The sequence below is a fragment of the Bombus huntii genome, chromosome 3, assembly GCF_024542735.1.
Source record: "Bombus huntii isolate Logan2020A chromosome 3, iyBomHunt1.1, whole genome shotgun sequence".
NCBI lineage: Eukaryota > Metazoa > Arthropoda > Insecta > Hymenoptera > Apidae > Bombus > Bombus huntii.
The window spans coordinates 1,043,501-1,061,381 of record NC_066240.1 but is presented as its reverse complement, the minus strand read 5'-3'; the positions used below and the strand labels follow the sequence as shown (position 1 = coordinate 1,061,381).

General features: G+C 26.6%; 3 protein-coding genes across 5 annotated transcripts in view; 2 read left to right on the top strand and 1 right to left on the bottom strand.

Annotated features, from left to right (window-relative positions):
* LOC126864198 (eIF-2-alpha kinase GCN2) overlaps nucleotides 1–4,032 on the bottom strand; it is a 30,332-nt gene extending 26,300 nt beyond the window's left edge. Inside the window, exons 1-2 of one of the 3 annotated variants that reach the window (XM_050615259.1) lie at nucleotides 3,644–4,032; nucleotides 937–1,106 (exon numbers count right to left, since the gene is read on the bottom strand). In XM_050615259.1, coding sequence (XP_050471216.1) covers nucleotides 937–1,106; nucleotides 3,644–3,712 — 239 coding nt within the window. In that variant the 5' untranslated portion in view covers nucleotides 3,713–4,032. The remainder of the gene's footprint in view (nucleotides 1–936; nucleotides 1,107–3,643) is intronic. The other 2 variants (XM_050615261.1, XM_050615260.1) reach the window with 2 other exon arrangements.
* A 788-nt stretch (nucleotides 4,033–4,820) lies between these two features.
* LOC126863809 (signal recognition particle 54 kDa protein) lies at nucleotides 4,821–9,528 on the top strand. Its single transcript, XM_050614356.1, has 9 exons — nucleotides 4,821–5,214; nucleotides 5,473–5,649; nucleotides 5,767–5,996; nucleotides 6,221–6,371; nucleotides 6,486–6,634; nucleotides 7,068–7,329; nucleotides 7,532–7,640; nucleotides 8,303–8,569; nucleotides 8,963–9,528. Exons 1-9 carry the CDS (start codon nucleotides 5,137–5,139, stop codon nucleotides 9,058–9,060), a joined length of 1,521 nt encoding a protein of 506 aa, XP_050470313.1. The 5' UTR covers nucleotides 4,821–5,136; the 3' UTR covers nucleotides 9,061–9,528.
* Nucleotides 9,529–11,181: 1,653 nt separating this feature from the next.
* LOC126863795 (uncharacterized) overlaps nucleotides 11,182–17,881 on the top strand; it is a 17,142-nt gene continuing 10,442 nt past the window's right edge. The window contains exons 1-4 of the mRNA XM_050614329.1: nucleotides 11,182–11,822; nucleotides 16,247–16,361; nucleotides 16,724–17,097; nucleotides 17,443–17,644. Coding sequence (XP_050470286.1) covers nucleotides 16,274–16,361; nucleotides 16,724–17,097; nucleotides 17,443–17,644 — 664 coding nt within the window. The 5' untranslated portion in view covers nucleotides 11,182–11,822; nucleotides 16,247–16,273. The remainder of the gene's footprint in view (nucleotides 11,823–16,246; nucleotides 16,362–16,723; nucleotides 17,098–17,442; nucleotides 17,645–17,881) is intronic.

Below are 17,881 nucleotides of genomic sequence, written 5' to 3'. Positions count from 1 at the left end.
AGATAATAGTAAACGGTATTTGCTCATTCTATCCATAATAATAAGGTATTTTCACATTTCTAACTTCAATTATATAATTATAAAGCAGCATTAACGATTATTTTCTAAGGTATGTTTATAATAATATTCGTAGTGAGATGTAGTATGTTTGTGGTGATAGTGTTACTGCCAGCTGTAGATGCCGAGATAGGTCCTGCTGCTGGTGTAGATGTCGCTACTGAGGTACGGCTGCTTTTCTTCTCATTTACGTATCGTGGAAGAAAAATCGGACTCCGGTCGCCGGGATTTGGACCCGGGGTCCCTCTACAGTACCCCTCAAGATATGGATACAAACACAGTGCACCGTTAGATGCAAGATTTGTTATCTTTTTTTTTTTATTGACGTTTTAATAAAAATGTTTAATTGTTCAATGGGGCACTTTTTATTTCAAAGTATCTCCTCTATATCGGTTGTATTCAAAATGCCCTAACTGTCAATTTTCATTCAATTTTTACAATTGTAAGAAGTTCAAGCGCTCCGGTCACCAATGACCGTGGCGTCACAGGAGAAACCGTGACTGGTCATATATGACCAACGTGGCAGCCAAAGTGTTAATCTGGTTTTCAACATATTGAGTGTTAATCTGGTTTCCAATTGAATGTCGAACGAAATTTTGAACATCGATAAAAAGCGACATGTTATACGTGTGTATGTATATATAAATTGCAAAATATGTTATAGAACTCTATTACCAATAACAAATGTTTTCTATTACTTCATATAAATAAAATATAAAGCATAAAACTATACATAAAAAAAGGAAATACAAGTGTAATGAGGAAGATCCTAAACCTGCTGCTTTTTTCACTCACTTTTTACAATGTTTTAGATCATAATGGTCCGAAAAACAAAAGATTTATAGCTTGGGAATGTCATAGAATTAATATTATACTTACTCATCAGGATACTTATCACTGCACATTACATGTAGATCAATTTGTGCATACACTTTAGCTGGACCTGACATGCCTTTCTGAGGCATCAAAGTAATTACTATGTCTAATGGTTGCCATTTCCGTCTATTTTTTTCATGACGTAAATCGCGAAGCTCATCTCCAAAAATACTCTATAAGAATAATAAACCGCCGATTTTAATAAAACTTAAGAATGATACATTTTTCGAAAAATATTTGACACGTATGTTTTTTAGATGCCAGCATTTATGTAAGTAGCCTCCAAAGTTGGAGATTGGAAATATACTTCATGGGTATCTTGCAAAATATTAGGTTTAGGACAACTATACCCACGTAAACATTGCTCGTTTTTAAACAAGAAATTTAGCTACATAAACAACATTAAAAGGAGTATTTGTTTGTAAAATATAATAAAAATTATATTGTTAATTTTTGTTGTAAAATACTGATACATTTTCATGAAAATTTACATACGATACTTCAAATTATTGGTACAACCCGAATCTTTGTATAAAGTTCTTTGTAAATATGTAAAGAATGTGATTCCCTATTTAATTTTTGTGTAAAATATAACCGTCGACTCTAAAGTTTATGTATATCAAAAATCATAAATTTTTAAAATAGACGTAATATAATGTAATAGTGTTTGAGATTATTAACCTGTTGAAAATAATAATCTTGTCCTAAATTTCATTTTTCCACACTTTTACTTTAAAATATTTAAATAATCATATTTGTCCATGGTATTTTCAATAAAAAGAAGCTCTCCTACATCAGATAAGTGCTCCGCCATCCCCGTGTTTGATAATTTGAACAATTTTTTTCATCTAATCTAGTATTCGATTTTCTAACTAAAACTCGTTCATCACATTGAAAAATAATAAATTTATTTTGGTCTGTGTTTTGTCGGAATGCTGTATTTTCGTGCACATAATTAATAGCGAACTCTAACAATTTTTTTTTATTAATTTTGCAACTCATTCGTCTTGCAACTCTTAGTTCATATCTAATAGTTTTGAGTGGTCTTCGAATTATTACGGGGTGCATTTCCCTGTTAGATTCGTTTTTTACTATCCCAGCTATTTCCGAGAATGTAGTTTTAGGTTTTTTTTTATTATATTTCTATATTCTATATTCTATTTCTGAACAAGATTTTCCTTGCTTGTATAAATTTAATACAATCTTTCTTTCAGCAGTTTTTCTTCTTTTTACAAAATATTCTAACTTTAATAAATGACGATCAGTTTGGATGGAAAAACTTCTCGCGATATAACAAGTGTGCTAACATTGTCAATATTTAAGTAGAATATACGTTATAACAAATTTTTAAAGTGTGTCAATATTTTTGTTTTACTGAAAATTTCAAAATTGTTTCAGTCAAAATGGACGTGTATGTGTATTTTATTTTTTTCTTTATTATAACTATTTCTAAAATTCATGATTCATGGTATACTTGAAGTGAGTCGACAGTTATACTTTACAAAAATATTAAATAAAGAATCACATTCTTTACAGATTTACAAAGAATTTCATACAAAGGTCCAAACTGTGTAAATACTTTTATTTGACACTGTATATAAACTTCAAACATTTTATATGAAATACATTTAGTTTTACCATATGTTTTGTATGCCAAAATATGTAATAATGTGCTCTGAGACATGTGAAAGCCATAAATATTAACATTAGATGTAAATACATAAAACATTGATCAGTACTCTGATATTCAAACCATAGGAGTATTAGCTTTTACTTTTAATCGTTACTTTAAACAAAAATAGAATTTTATATCTAAACAAATCCATGTATAAATACATTACAGTGTAGAATCAAATGCACTTAAAAAGAAAATATGGATTCTGGTGAATTTTTATATTTTTAACTAACTATTTTAATGGATTTATATAAATCAACTTCTAATTCCCACAAAATAATCCAAACTAAATTTTCATGCTTAAACTAGAAGCAAAATTAGTAACTTTAAATAAAAACCAATAAATAAAGATGATTTATATTCATCTTCATTATTTATGTTCTTTATTAGCTTTAAAGATATTCTTGAAAAATATGCTATAAAAATAAAGGCATTGATTTCAAAATATTTTTCCATATTAGTATACAAAACTCTAATACAATTGATTATTCATTTTAAAAATTAAATCATCAAAAATTATTTATATAAATAATATTATTTAACTTCATGTAAAGATCAAATGATTTCCTATCAGTGTGTATGTGTGTATATAATGATCACAGTTATGTATATGTTATAAATAATATAAACAATATATAGACAAAACTTAAGCAGAGTAAATAAAATTACAATTCAGCACCAATTATATTAATATAAATATATATCCTTCTCTAATTTTGTTATAATGTAATTTTACTTACTATATCATATTAATCCATTTATATTTATATTCATATTAAATTCGAACATATTCATACACTACACTCGTCGGAATACATTTATATTTATTACAGATCCTTTATTTAAAAAAAAAATACGAACAATTTGTAGATACATGCATAAAATACGAAAATCTGAATCTTTATCTATTCATAAATTACATAACAAGTCATATAAAATTTAATTTACTAGAAATAAATGTGTATATTCCATTATGATACGTAAAACATAAAACATTAAATAAATAAATTTTTATCTATTTATATCATGACGTACCTTCAGAACCTCGATTTCGTTTTTTTGCCGATCTTTAGACGACTCACAGGACATATTTTCATTACACATTTTTTAAATACTCTTCAAGAATTACGAATAACTTAGTTTAACTCATTGTTTAACATTTAACCTCAAACTTTATTACAGTGATCTCACCGTTCAATTGAAACTAAACACTAAACACTCACTGTTTTCACATTACTATCCACTGAAAATTCTGTTGAAAATATGATTCCACATATTTTATAACTTAAAAAGATACCAAATATAAATTCACTGATAATCTCATGTTTTGATTGTGTCGGTATTAAACAAGTAGTTTAACTTAACCACAAGAATAAAAATACATAATACAACTGCTCAGTGTTCACCAATGAACCACAAAATATATAACCTTTTAGTAAAATATCGAGCACGTGATTACCATTTCAGTATTGCGCGAAATTTGAAATATCATAATTTTTGTATTTTAATTACGTATATACATATATTATTAATTATATTATTAATTATATATATAAATATATAAATATATATGTAATATATTAGTAATTATATATATATATATTAATAATATAAAATCCGGAATAGACATAATATTAAATTCAGAATACATTTTCAAAGTAAAGACCTAACGTGTTTTACTCTATCTATGTAATTGTTGTGTTCATATAACATTTATATGAATGAATATTTGTGGAAATAAAAATTCATAATAAATTTATATAAGACCACATGAATTAACAAATAAATATAATCCTCAAACCAGTATTTAGAAAGCATAAATTTTAATTTTATTACCTTCGCAAGAAAACAAATTCAATAGTATAAGGTTAATTCACCTATCAGATTTCAGATTCAGGTATCAGATTTCACCTATACTGTATATTAATTATGATTTAACTGTTGTAAATATGTATATCATTCTAAAATTAATTTTTGTAAAGTACTTTTTCATAAAATACAGTTTATAAACAAAATAATTCGTAAAGTTTTACAATTTAAAGATATAAATGTTGATAATATTAATTTATATTTTAACAATAATTTAGTTTATGGTTTATAGCTTATATTCTGAATGTATACATAAAAACTTATAGAAATATTTACATTATAGATAAACTATTACAAATAGTTACATTATAGAAACATGATGTTACTCATCTATTTGACATTGGTCATTAATGACCAAACCTAACATAACACAACCTATCTTTTTCTCCTTCATTTTGTGATTTATGTAGTGTAACAGAAAAAAGTATTCTAATGTCAAGAATCTTCCAAAACCGTGTCCTCTTATACAAAAATAAAAAATCTAAAGTTTTAAACAAATACATATAAAAATTTTGTTTAATTTTATATCAGAACCCGAATGTATCACTATAGTGCGTTGGCAAAATTTGGATAACGATTGTTCTATAACGAGGTTGTGTACCTCGTTTGTGATATAATTTTTCCTTTTGTTTACGTAAAGGTTGAATAGTCGTAGCAAAATGGTTCTCGCAGATTTAGGTCGTAAAATAACATCTGCGCTTCGATCCCTCAGCAATGCAACTGTTATTAATGAAGAAGTAAGTATTTTCACAGTAACATAACCTTCAAACTCATTTCTATACATCTAATTAAAATTGTAACATATGTTAATTTATGTTATTCAATAAACGTTACATTATAAACATTTCCCAAATATTTTCTAAATGTAATAATTTCTTAGTTTTATTAACTTGAAAGCTTATAGCTTTCGATTTATTAAAAAGTCAAAATAATAATTATTAAATTAACTATTACTGTCAATAGAAATACCTCGACATTTTATACTATTATTTTAGGTCCTGAATTCTATGCTAAAAGAAATATGTGCGGCATTACTTGAAGCAGATGTTAATATCAGACTTGTCAAAAAGCTAAGAGAGAATGTACGTCTTGTAATTGATTTTGATGATATGGCTGGTGGCCTTAATAAGAGGAGAATGATACAGAGTGCTGTATTTAAAGAACTTGTAAAGGTAAGTTGAATGATTTATTTATTATTTGAAAATTTATTATTCGAAACACTGAAAAATGATTTTCTTCTCTATTGTTGTAATTAAGAAATAGGGAAAGTATATTCAATTTTGTTACAGCTCATTGATCCTAGAGTAAAAGCTTATCAGCCTATTAAAGGACGCCCAAATATAATAATGTTTGTTGGATTGCAAGGTTCAGGAAAAACAACTACTTGTACAAAACTTGCTTATCATTATTTAAAGAAAAATTGGAAAGCTTGTTTAGTTTGTGCTGATACTTTCCGTGCTGGCGCATATGATCAAATAAAACAAAATGCAACAAAAGCAAGAATTCCATTTTATGGAAGGTGGGTAATAATTTAAAAATTATTTGTTACTGTTCAACAACAAATTAAGTATAAGACACAAGTAAATAAATTAGTTTTATGAGATATAACAGTTTTTATTTTTATATATACTTTCTATGTATAGTTTCTAATCTTATTCCTTCAAGTAATGGATAATTCAACAAAGATTTTAATGTTACAAAATAAATACTAGTGTAATAGGACAAAACAAATTTATTATTTAGTTATACAGAAGTTGATCCAGTTACAATAGCACAGGATGGTGTGGAAATGTTTAAAAAAGAAGGTTATGAAATTATTATCGTTGACACTAGTGGCAGGCACAAACAGGAAGAGTCTCTGTTCGAGGAAATGCTTCAAGTTGCAAATGCAATTGTAAGTAATTTAATAGTTCTTATCTCTTTCAAACATTTTTTAATGAATAAAAATTAGCAATATCTAATTTATGAAATATTTATGTCAATAAATAAAAATTGTTATTATTTGTAGCAACCAGATAATATAATTTTTGTAATGGATGCAACGATAGGTCAGGCTTGTGAAGCTCAAGCAAAAGCTTTTAAGGAACGTGTTAATGTCGGTTCTATCATTATTACAAAACTTGATGGACATGCAAAAGGTGGAGGTGCTCTTTCAGCGTAAGTTTTCATAATTTGTAAATAGTTTCTCTAAGTTTTTATGAAATATGTTTGAAAAAGTTCTTTTGTAGTACCTTCATATACTTACTTATTCATATCATATACTTTTCTTTAAGTAGTATTTAAATTATATATATTTAAATAATACTATGGGTAAACAATGTTTAATTAAGAATCAGTAATATAAGTAATAATTCTTAATAATTAATAATTAATAAAAAGTAATAATTATTTTAGTGATATGAAAGTCACAATATAACAAAGTCAGTTATAAAAGTGATATTTGTATTATTTTATACTAGTGTTAAAAATCCTTTTTCAATGTAATGAAACTTAAATTTTAATGTAATATTATAATTGAATTTGGGGATTGAAGAAAATTTACCTTTGTAATTATTAAAGGTTTTGATATTATATAAGCATATTTCTATAGGGTCGCTGCAACACAAAGTCCAGTAATCTTTGTAGGTACAGGGGAGCATATAGATGATTTAGAACCATTCAAAACAAAACCTTTTATTAGTAAATTATTGGGTATGGGTGATATCGAAGGACTAATAGACAAAGTAAATGAATTAAATCTCGATGATAATGAAGAACTACTAGAGAAAATCAAACATGGACAATTCACTTTGAGGGATATGTATGAACAGTTTCAGAATGTTATGAAAATGGGACCATTCTCTCAGTTAATGGTAAGTTTTAGTTTCTTCTTTTTTTCTTTTGTCTATAAATTTCTAATATTTTTTAAAAATTTCATCCAAATTTGTAAAGTGTAAAGAATGTAATTTATATATTTTTTACTTATAGTTAAAATATGTTATGCACATATATTTTTAATAGAATATATACTTAAATATTTTTTATATAACATAAAGGGGATTTTTTGTTAAACAGGGGATGATTCCTGGTTTCAGTCAAGACTTTATGTCAAAAGGTACAGAACAAGAATCTATGGCAAGACTAAAACGTATAATGACTATTATGGACAGTATGAACGACTCAGGTAATTTTCTTTTAATTAAATTCAATTATCCATATAAGTTGATATTATTGAAATGTGAGATTTCAACATTCATGCACATTGTTATATTTCTACGAATATTTTATTTGTGATAAACAAATATAAAAGTTGTCAAAAATGTTGAGAATAATAGAACTCAGATCTTTCTGATATTATGTATTCTGTAGCCATAGTTTTAATTATTTTTAAAGTAGTCACAGCAAATAAGTTTGTTGCATATAATTTATATGGATCCTTTTTTTTCTCTTATATTGCTTATTTTCTTATATGGCTCACTGTATATTTTTTAAAAATATAATAATTTTTTAAAAATATAATATTTTATATTTTTTGATCATATTTCGATTATTTCTATATTTTTTTAAATGAGACACTATATTATTAGTATTATAAAAGCGCATATTTTTACTGCAAACAATAAATTGAGTTAATAGTAATATTTTACTATACATAATGTACTCTTAACGTTATTTAACATATGAATTTACATTGTAGAAAAAATTGCATTCAGCTATTTGTTTTTAATTAGTAAAAGAAATTGTTTCATCAAAGAATCTGGGTTGTATATTAACACAAATATATTTTATAGTTATACAACATTCAAATAAAAAATAAAAAAATATTAAATAAACAAACATTTATAGAATTGGATAACAGAGATGGTGCAAAATTATTTAGTAAACAACCAGGCAGAATTGTAAGAGTAGCACAAGGTTCTGGAGTGACTGAAAAAGAAGTCAAAGATGTAATTACACAATACACAAAATTTGCTGCTGTTGTAAAGAAAATGGGCGGCATTAAAGGATTATTTAAAGCAGGAGATATGTCCAAAAATGTAAATTCGATACAAATGGCAAAGTTAAATCATCAAATGGCAAAAATGATGGATCCCAGAGTGCTACATCAAATGGGTAAGTAATATTTTTATTAAACAGTGCTTAATAATTGATATAAAGTTAGCAAATTTTGAAAGGAATATATACTTCATTGATTTAATTTTTATGTTCATTTTCATATTACTTTTTAACATATGCATATTCGTAATTTATGTGTTTATATACATATGTATTGTGTTTATATGTATGTCTGTATTCAAGTGTAACTAAGCTTTACACTTCAAGTATTTACGCTATAGCATATTATATTTGTACTATTTGAATAAACTAAGTAAAAATAAATATATGGGTTTGAACATTAAAAAAAGCTTATATATATATATATATTCTTATTACATTCTTAATATAATAATATATATAAAATCGCTACATATTTTTATTCCATTATTAAAATTTTTCTTTTCACAGGTGGAATGCCAGGATTACAAAATATTATGAAACAATTACAACAGGGTGCAGCAGGAGGACTTGGAAATTTAATGGGTGGTTTTGGTGGAAAATCGTGAAAAAAGATTTGTTAGGCAATGCTTTGATTGCCTTTGATATAATTCTTTGTTAACCTATTAATTGCAGAAGACGATTTTATTTGTCATTCGAATAATAATTTTTTTATTTCCCCCATCTTCTATCTATAGTTTCGTTTCTGTTACAAATAAATTATCGTGTAAACTATCATATTTACATTTGCAACGACTAAACTTGATGTAATTGAAATCAAACTATCTTTATTATTAATTTTGAATTTCATAATTATAGAAGTTCCTTGTTAAAGGACAAATCGTTTAATAAAATAAACATTATTTAATTATAATAAGAAGGAAAAAGAGCGAAGAAGGAAAGAGAGCAAAGAATTTAAAATCTATTACTCTATGATGATCTCTTCAAAATTTTTAAAAAGTTTAAGAAAAATTTTATGTTTAAAAATCTTTTTCAATGTATAAGAAATAAAAAAGTGATGTTCGTTACCATGTGTATGTTTCCTACTTTTTATTTTATGCTTCCTTTCATTTAATTCTTTGTTTTACACAGATATAGAGTCCTATTTATCTTAACAGTTGTTAATATCTCACTTTTTTTTTTATTGTAAGCAGAAACGGAGATCTGACTCTCTCTTTTTATGTACAAAGATTAATTCATTTTTAAGCAGTTCTCTCTTTGGTGTGTGTTTGCAAAACATTTTCGTAAATTCTTGATTATCTTGCAAACAAAGAGTAAAAGAAGTTCGAAAAATAGCCGGTGTGGTAAACTAAGAACTGATATTAAAATATAAATTATTTTTATAAAATTTTATATTCTTATTTCTTAATTTTATATTCTATATTAAAAGTTTCTACTTGATAAAATGTTACAAACTATTTTTTTTATTGTTATAAATTAATAATTTAATTGTCGTTAATAAATAAGTATGTAAAAGCTTATTTTATTTCGATGTTCGCTTTACAAGAGTTCGAGTAAAAATGAGCTGGAGCGAATTTGTTTTTTAATTTATCAGATGATTGTGTGTACATGCCACGCTTGAAAATCTAAGCCTAAAATCTCCCCTTAGCAGTGTCATATATGGTAATAAGTAATTAATGGCTTTTTGTAAAAAGATAGATTAATAATAATTAATATTAATCTGTAATATAGGAAGGAAGATTTGCAAAAACCTTCTGGTGTAGAGTACAATACTAAACAATACTCATACCGAACTATATGATAACACTAAAAAGAAAGAAAATAGAATCATTATCAAAATAAACGAAAAAGCAACGTACAAGGTATTAATATAAATCTAATGAACTGGAAGAAGAAATTAAATTAAACAAAAACAAGGAGAGGAGAGAAAAAATGGGAAGGAGATGCTGAAGGGGAGATACTGGAAATCTTAAGTTAGGAAAAATAAATGAACAGCACTCCTCCGTTTTAAAACTAGAAGTACAGAAAAAATATCTCTTGCGATAAAGTATTGCCAACTGATGGGAAGGAGATTTTATTTAAGTCAAATATACTGGTAATTCTTACCAACTGATTAGTCATCTCATGTCATGTCAATCAAAGATTTAATAAAGTGTCGAATAAGGGTAATCTTTGTATCTTGATATAGCTTGAGAGTGGAATATCTCCTCTCTCTACCTCTTGTAATTTAAAAAATTCTATTTCGAATTATTTATATTCTTGTTTTGACATATTTAAAATAACATATTTAAAGATCATTCACCAAATCTAGCCCCATAAGCTAACATTCGAATGCAAATTTTATATAAATTTTATCTTATCCCGAAGTTTAACTATATATATATTAGTTACATAGTTATATATATAATACAGAAAGATTTATTGTTAATATAAAGGTGAAGAACTTTAAATGTCCTATTCATTCTGTCATTGATAGATATTCTTCGTCTCATCTGATCGTCTAATCAAAAGTAATCTCAAGATATTTTGTTTTTTCAGATCAGAGAAGCTGGTACGACCAAAAATGTACAAGGTGACATGCCCTTGACAAAGTTAGTCGAAAGTTAACAATCTTTGTCGTGAAAAATACTTTTTCCATTATAACACAACCGAATTTAATAATTTCTAAATTTTTATCGTAAATTTACGTTTTCGACAATTTATTACTATAATAATTACTATAATTCTTATATTTTTTACAAACTAAAACTATATACTTCTGAAGTATTAGTTTTTGACTTACGATTAGAACAGTGTTAATTTATATTAAATGCCAATTTATGACAAAAAATAGTTATACTATAGTAACCAAACATCAAGTCGATCAGTAATCAAAAATGATTATGCTGTGATGATACGTGTACATTCTGATTTTTATCTTCTCAAGTTAATGTCAACAATCTAAAGTTAATGTGAGCAATAACAAACTTTAGGTTTCCTAAAGGAAAAAGATTTTATACAATATTTCAAGTTTAATAATTATATTAAAACGTCAACACATATAGATCGAAGAATGAAGATTATTTGTTTTTGTACTTTTTATTATTGTATACTAAATGAATAATAAAATATTGCAGACTAATTGATAGATGTCATAGCGTTTCTTGACCGTCGCGTCGTTTAAGTTGCACGGACGTAAAATTCGACATATTTATCTTTTGTGATTACATATGCATTCATATACACTTTCATGTTACAGTACATTAAACGAAAGCTTGTCTGACTAGGCTCTAGGTTACGTACCATTTTCCATGAGCCCTTAGCGCATTTTAATGAGAAAAGGGTGGTTGATACCTAGACGGACATGAGGCTTCAAAATAATTAGAAACAGGTAACGGAAACTTTCTGAATCTTCTGTTTTCATCTCATCTCTTATCGGCTGCCGTTACGTAGTCTTTCATATAGATTTCTTACTTTCCCGAGTTGCATTCTTAAAATTTCATAACATAGATAATTTTTACATTATTTAACATACAATAATTACAAGAAATGATGTTGTTATATAGAATATAAAAAATGAAAAATTATTTATTCTACAGTCAGGAAGCAGAAGATACCTAACATTTATATCAGACATGATAATGATATGATAAAATATACAGTTAAGTTGAACATTTAAATTATTTCCACTGAAAGTAAGAAATAATGATTAAAAAGGATTTATATGATATCAGAACACGCATCTGGCAAAGTCTCTCTAAGCTTGTTTAGGATGTTATTTCAAGATCATGATCATCTTCCTGCATATTAATGTGATTTGTCTTTTGTAACGTGAAGTTATCTTACATGAGAACAACTGTTATACGAAAAAACTGTTGAATATCGTATTATATGTACATATATATACATAATTATATATACATATGTATGTTAATTTAAATATTAAAAAATTTGAAAAATAGCATTTCTTTCAATAATACTTTTATAAAGTAACGATATAATGTTAATTTTAACAAAATAACATTCAAAAGTATAAAAAATAAGTTAATTATAATATTTAATGCAATATTTTCTAAATTTTGATACATAATATAGAAATTTGGATGTTACATCACGTATTTAAAGTTATAGAATGTTAATGTTTGTGCCATTATTCATTTTTTTAAATATTTTTCAAGCAAAGTAGGAAGATATTATAGAACGGCAAGTAACAAAACTGTACATTAAATTTAGTTTTTTTTTCAAGTGAGAAAGATTTATTCAACAATCGAGAAGGTAATAGAAGAGTTTAGCTTGTAGGTATGTACAGGGTGTTCAAAGATGATTTGTCTCGATCATTATAGCGTTATCCTACATCTCTGGATTGCTGAAGATCTGCAAAAAAAGTAGCCGTAAAATTGACCTTGACCTTGCCAGTCAATCTTGGGAAGAAACTTGGCTGGAAAGTAGAAATGCGAGTGGGGCTGCTGAAATAGTAAAAAGGAAAAAAAAGGGAAAAGAAAGAAAGGAACACATGAGTTATATGGGGTATAACGATGGATTTAGAGTATCTAAGTATGCGCGACAATAGATACTGTCTCGGGCTGCAAAATGTAGGTAAACACATTTGAAGTGAAGTGAATTCGGAAACCAATGAAACGTTAACATTTTATTTTTGAAAGAGCGTTTAAGGTACGACCCATGGTTCTTCTGCAATTTTTTATCTTCATAATGAGCAGACTATGATGCAGTAAACAAAAGAATTGTCCTTGAACTTCGAGATCATGGTCAATTTTGCGACTACTGTTTTGCAGAACATCATCTATCCAGAGGTGTAAAATAACGTTACGATGATCGTGACATATCATTTTCGAACACCCTGTATATGTATAGAGATAAGAAAAATCAAGCAAAAGATTGCGGAGGATGGACTTCGTAAAAAGTCACTTATTTTAAAAGTCAATGCCAAGAAACGTTCGACTATATGACACATAGGTATATATATGTATATGCATATACATATATATACATGTATATGTACATATATATATATATGTATAACGGATATATTTACATATAACAGACGATAGTTTGAAAAATGTGCACCGAGATGAGTCAACATTTAAAATTCTTGGTAATAATAGAGAATAATGTTTAAAATTGACAAAATAGTTATTCTTAACTAACTTAATATGTTTATGACGAATAAATATACATATAAGATCTAGTAAAAATTTAAATTTTGTGAAATTAGTACGGCTACAAATTGTTAACATGAAAGAAATATGTAATTTTTTTTAAGAATATAACGTACTTAATGTAAAATCGGAGAATCGTCCAAATCCGAAAGGACAGGACTGTGTAAAAATAAATAAATAAAATAAATAATTATAATAGCTATATTTGTTAGAAATCATGATGTTTCTATCATCATAAAATTATGTAATTAATATATTTATTAACTTATTTTACGTATTATACTTATTAACGTATTATTTACTTATTTTATTGTACACATGTACGTTAACGAAAAGCAGTAGCCGTTTCATCCGAATATTATATACTTTGCGCAATCTTCTAAAAATTACATTATCTCTTCGTGAATTACAGAAAAAATTCAGGTTTTTGACTAAAAAAAGTAAGCGCATAAATATTTAGTTTCTAAGTGAATGAAGAAAATACTATTTTGTCAATTGTAAGGAAATTTTCGAAGAAGATAGTTCAAAGAAGGTGGGCACAAGGTTGCAATTGCGATTGGGATGGTAGGGAGATATTGAAGATTGGCGAATCGATATAAAAGAAGAACGAATACTAAAGCAGCGCCAGTTTTATTAACTTTCTTTTAGGTATCACGTGGAAAAGTAAATTCCATTTAGTGAATCGTACTCATCACATACGGATCTACCAAATAAGTAGGTGCCATTGTTTCTAATCTTGATCTACTTTTGAATTTTCAATTTTATTTATATAAATCAATAAAAATATAGAATTATAAAAATTTGGCTATTAAACTAATATTCAAACTTTTACCAAAGTTATTTGCAAAATTTATTGGTTTATAAAATTTAAAAAAATAGTCAATTTTTTATAGTAATATTCCGTACAAATAACATAAATTCTAAATTGTGAAATATCTAAAATACCTTAATTATTACATTGAAAATAAGATTTATCTGTTTTCCATTTAAAAATAATTATTTTCCTTTCTTTTATGCTATTTCGTATTTTGTGGTTAGTACCTTTCCTTGTTATATTAATTTTTCATTAATTTTTTGTAATTCTTCATCGTTACTTTGTGTAATTTGCTTATCTGTGTTTCACAGAAATATCAACGTCAACAAATATATCATCGCGTTTTATACATTACAATTTTTTAGTGTATTGTTTATATAAGTATCATTTTTTCTTCATCCTTTGGCAAAATGAAAGTTATTTATCGTCATCTTCTGTAATTTATTTTGACAGATACGTTATACAGATTTAACAACAAGTCTCAACGAACATATAAATTACCAACAAATCTTTTGTTACATTGTTCATTTAAAGGATATTATCGTCGTTTAATATACAATATTTTATTTATTCAAAATACTAATATACATTCTTTTTAATCAGAATTATTTTATAAGAAAATTGTTTATTTTTAATACACATACGGGAATTTCAGGATGAACAAAGAAACACGTGTATATTTTTCTGAATTTTATCTTCGTAAATGATTATTAAATATAAGGTAAAACTAAAAAATATAAATTTATAATCAGCAATGAATGTGCATAAAATGAAGGTGTTCTATGTTGATATATCTGGTTGTAATAATTACTATTAACTTGTTAAAAAAATGATACATACATATGAGTCTTACATTATGAATCTTAGATGAAAACTTTGAACGTCCGTGACATTTAAATCTTTTGGTTACACCGGCTGTAGTTGTAGGAATCGAGTTTTTAATTTTTGTGATAATTTTTAAATAACTACATTTTTATAAAAATAACTACATTCTTGATACACGTTAATAGATTATAAACTAGCGAGGAAATTAGCTTTTCAATATAATTTTAAACAAAGAAAACTTTTGGAAATTGAAATTTATTTAGTTTCTTGTAAATTATTCATATTTATGTACATAAGTTATGTTACAACATACTTGCAAATATCCGAAAAGGATATTAACGAAACTCCCCATCATCCATGGAAAACAAATTCCATCAAATTAAAGAGATAGTTTAATTTATTTGTATTTGTTTGTTCATCGAAAAGATTATAAAATTTTCTAAAATAGTATCTATAAATAGTAATTGCTAATAAAATAGACGAAGAAATAACTACGAGGAAGGGAGAAAGGGAGATAGAGAGACAAAGTGAAACACTCTCGAGGTCGACGAAAGAATGACGTGAGCTCCAAAATATCATTCTTGGAATGTAGGACATTAGAAAAGTAAAAATCAAGAATCTCTGTATGTGTGTATTCCTTTCTCTTTCGATCGAGACGATGTGGCCTGGATCAGCTATTTCCGGGTGATGGGTCTTCCTTTTTCCATAAATTAAAATTAATGCTTTTCACCACTTTGCCCAAACGTCAGCATCCTTATACATATACAACATTTTCTTCGTATTTAGTCATGGAACGTGTCAGTATTTTATATTTACTTTCAATTTTCTTATTACCTCTTTTATCTTATTGCATTTGTTTATTTTTTTTTTGTCTTCATGTTTATGTATCTTATATGTAATTAATTCTAACTCTGTCTTGTCTTTTATAATGTTAAAGCATCTTGACTGAAGATTACAATTTTTTGCCCTCTTACATCGCTCGTTTTATAATCTTTACAGACATACATAGGAGAAACACAAAGAAAGATGCTTGTCAGGTCATTAATATTTATTGCTATTATTTTTTCAACAAATGGATTGCCTTACTCGCCTCAAACCAAAACTCCTTACACAGGTCTGTACATTTGATATTTTAATATTTATGTAGTTCTATGCAAACTATTAAGAAGATTTCTCGATAGGAGATATGCTTTCTTTCCTATATTTATACGCATTTATTTATTCAAAACAAAAATATTACTTTAGAAATTGTCGCATCGATCAATAATGATTTATTAAATTTATTAATATGAAATACTAAAAACATGACTTTCTTGAGTATTTCTTTTGGCCAATTGTTTTGGTATTTCTTTCAGTTTACAGAGAAATCTCGTCTTTTCTCGTGTTAAATCACTTTTACTCAATGCAAATTTTTATATCAGATGAAAGTTGAGTTTTGTATTGTTGTTGTTATCAATCGTCTTTTTATTTGCATAGCATATCAAAATTCTGAACAAAAATCCATATTTCAAATTCCCGAACAACCAGAAGTAATATTTCAACCTCCTGAACAACAACATGTGATATTTCAAACACCTGAACAACAAGAAGTAATATTTCAACCAGAGCAAGATGGTGTAATATTTCAAAATTCTCGGCAAAAGATGATATTTGAAAATCCTAAACAAGACACCAACCAAAACCAAGCTTATCGAGGTCATTTTGCTTCCGATGGTTTAAAATTCGCGGAACAGGACGCTGATTTTATAATTAGCTGTATTGGATTGAATAGAATTTGCGTTGACAAAAAAGATTGTGTAAATGGTTATATTCACTCGAGTAAAAGTACTACTTACTCTTCATCCATCAAGGTAAACTTATTCGTACTTTTCCAAAATAGTACCACTAGCTATAGTATGATGCAGTTCATTTAAAGAATTTATAATTCTTATTTTAATTACAATGCTTTCATTAATCCAGTAGAAAAAGTTGGGGTACAAATGTTCCTGTTTCTTTTTTAAACGTTACTCCGTAATCTTAGTGTTAATAATAACGCGATAGATCGTTTTCTTATTGCTTCAAAAATATGAGAAATTTAATTTCAGTCCATCGAAAGCTTTTAAAAAATTGTACAACGATATTTTTCGTAACAGATTTTAGATTTTACCTGCATCAATCATTAACAGATGTTGTTTTCTTAACATTTCTCTTAATAGACTCAACAATGCAGGGTACATGATCAAGTTTGTTGCACGATTACAAAAGAATTTGAAAGGAAATTGAAAACGTCTAGCAAAAATGTAAAAGATCATTCTAATAATATAAACTATCAAACTGAGCAATCATCTATAAGCTATAACCAGGTCGCAGTAACTAAAGAAAGGAATGAGCCAAATATTTTTGGATCTTCTATGCAAAGTATATTAATTTAACTTTCCATTTATTATACACAATTGATAACGATAATATGCAATAACAGCTTATATGTAATTTTAAGCTTGAAAGTGGCTACAGCATATACAACAAACATACATGTACACATATGCACAATACCACATACACATATGTACACGATATAGAATTTTACAAATTAGGTTTTAATTAACGAAGATAAAACGAAAAATTATCTTATTTTCGTTCCAACAGCAAATTACT

What these genes read in the sequence shown, in the direction of transcription:
- LOC126863809 (XM_050614356.1), top strand. Translation starts at nt 5,137, where the DNA reads ATGGTTCTCGCAGATTTAGGTCGTAAAATAACATCTGCGCTTCGATCC. An exon ending in TATTTAAAGAACTTGTAAAG is followed by an intron (nt 5,650 to 5,766) that starts GTAAGTTGAATG and finishes ATTTTGTTACAG; the next exon opens with CTCATTGATCCTAGAGTAAA. An exon ending in GACCATTCTCTCAGTTAATG is followed by an intron (nt 7,330 to 7,531) that starts GTAAGTTTTAGT and finishes TTTGTTAAACAG; the next exon opens with GGGATGATTCCTGGTTTCAG.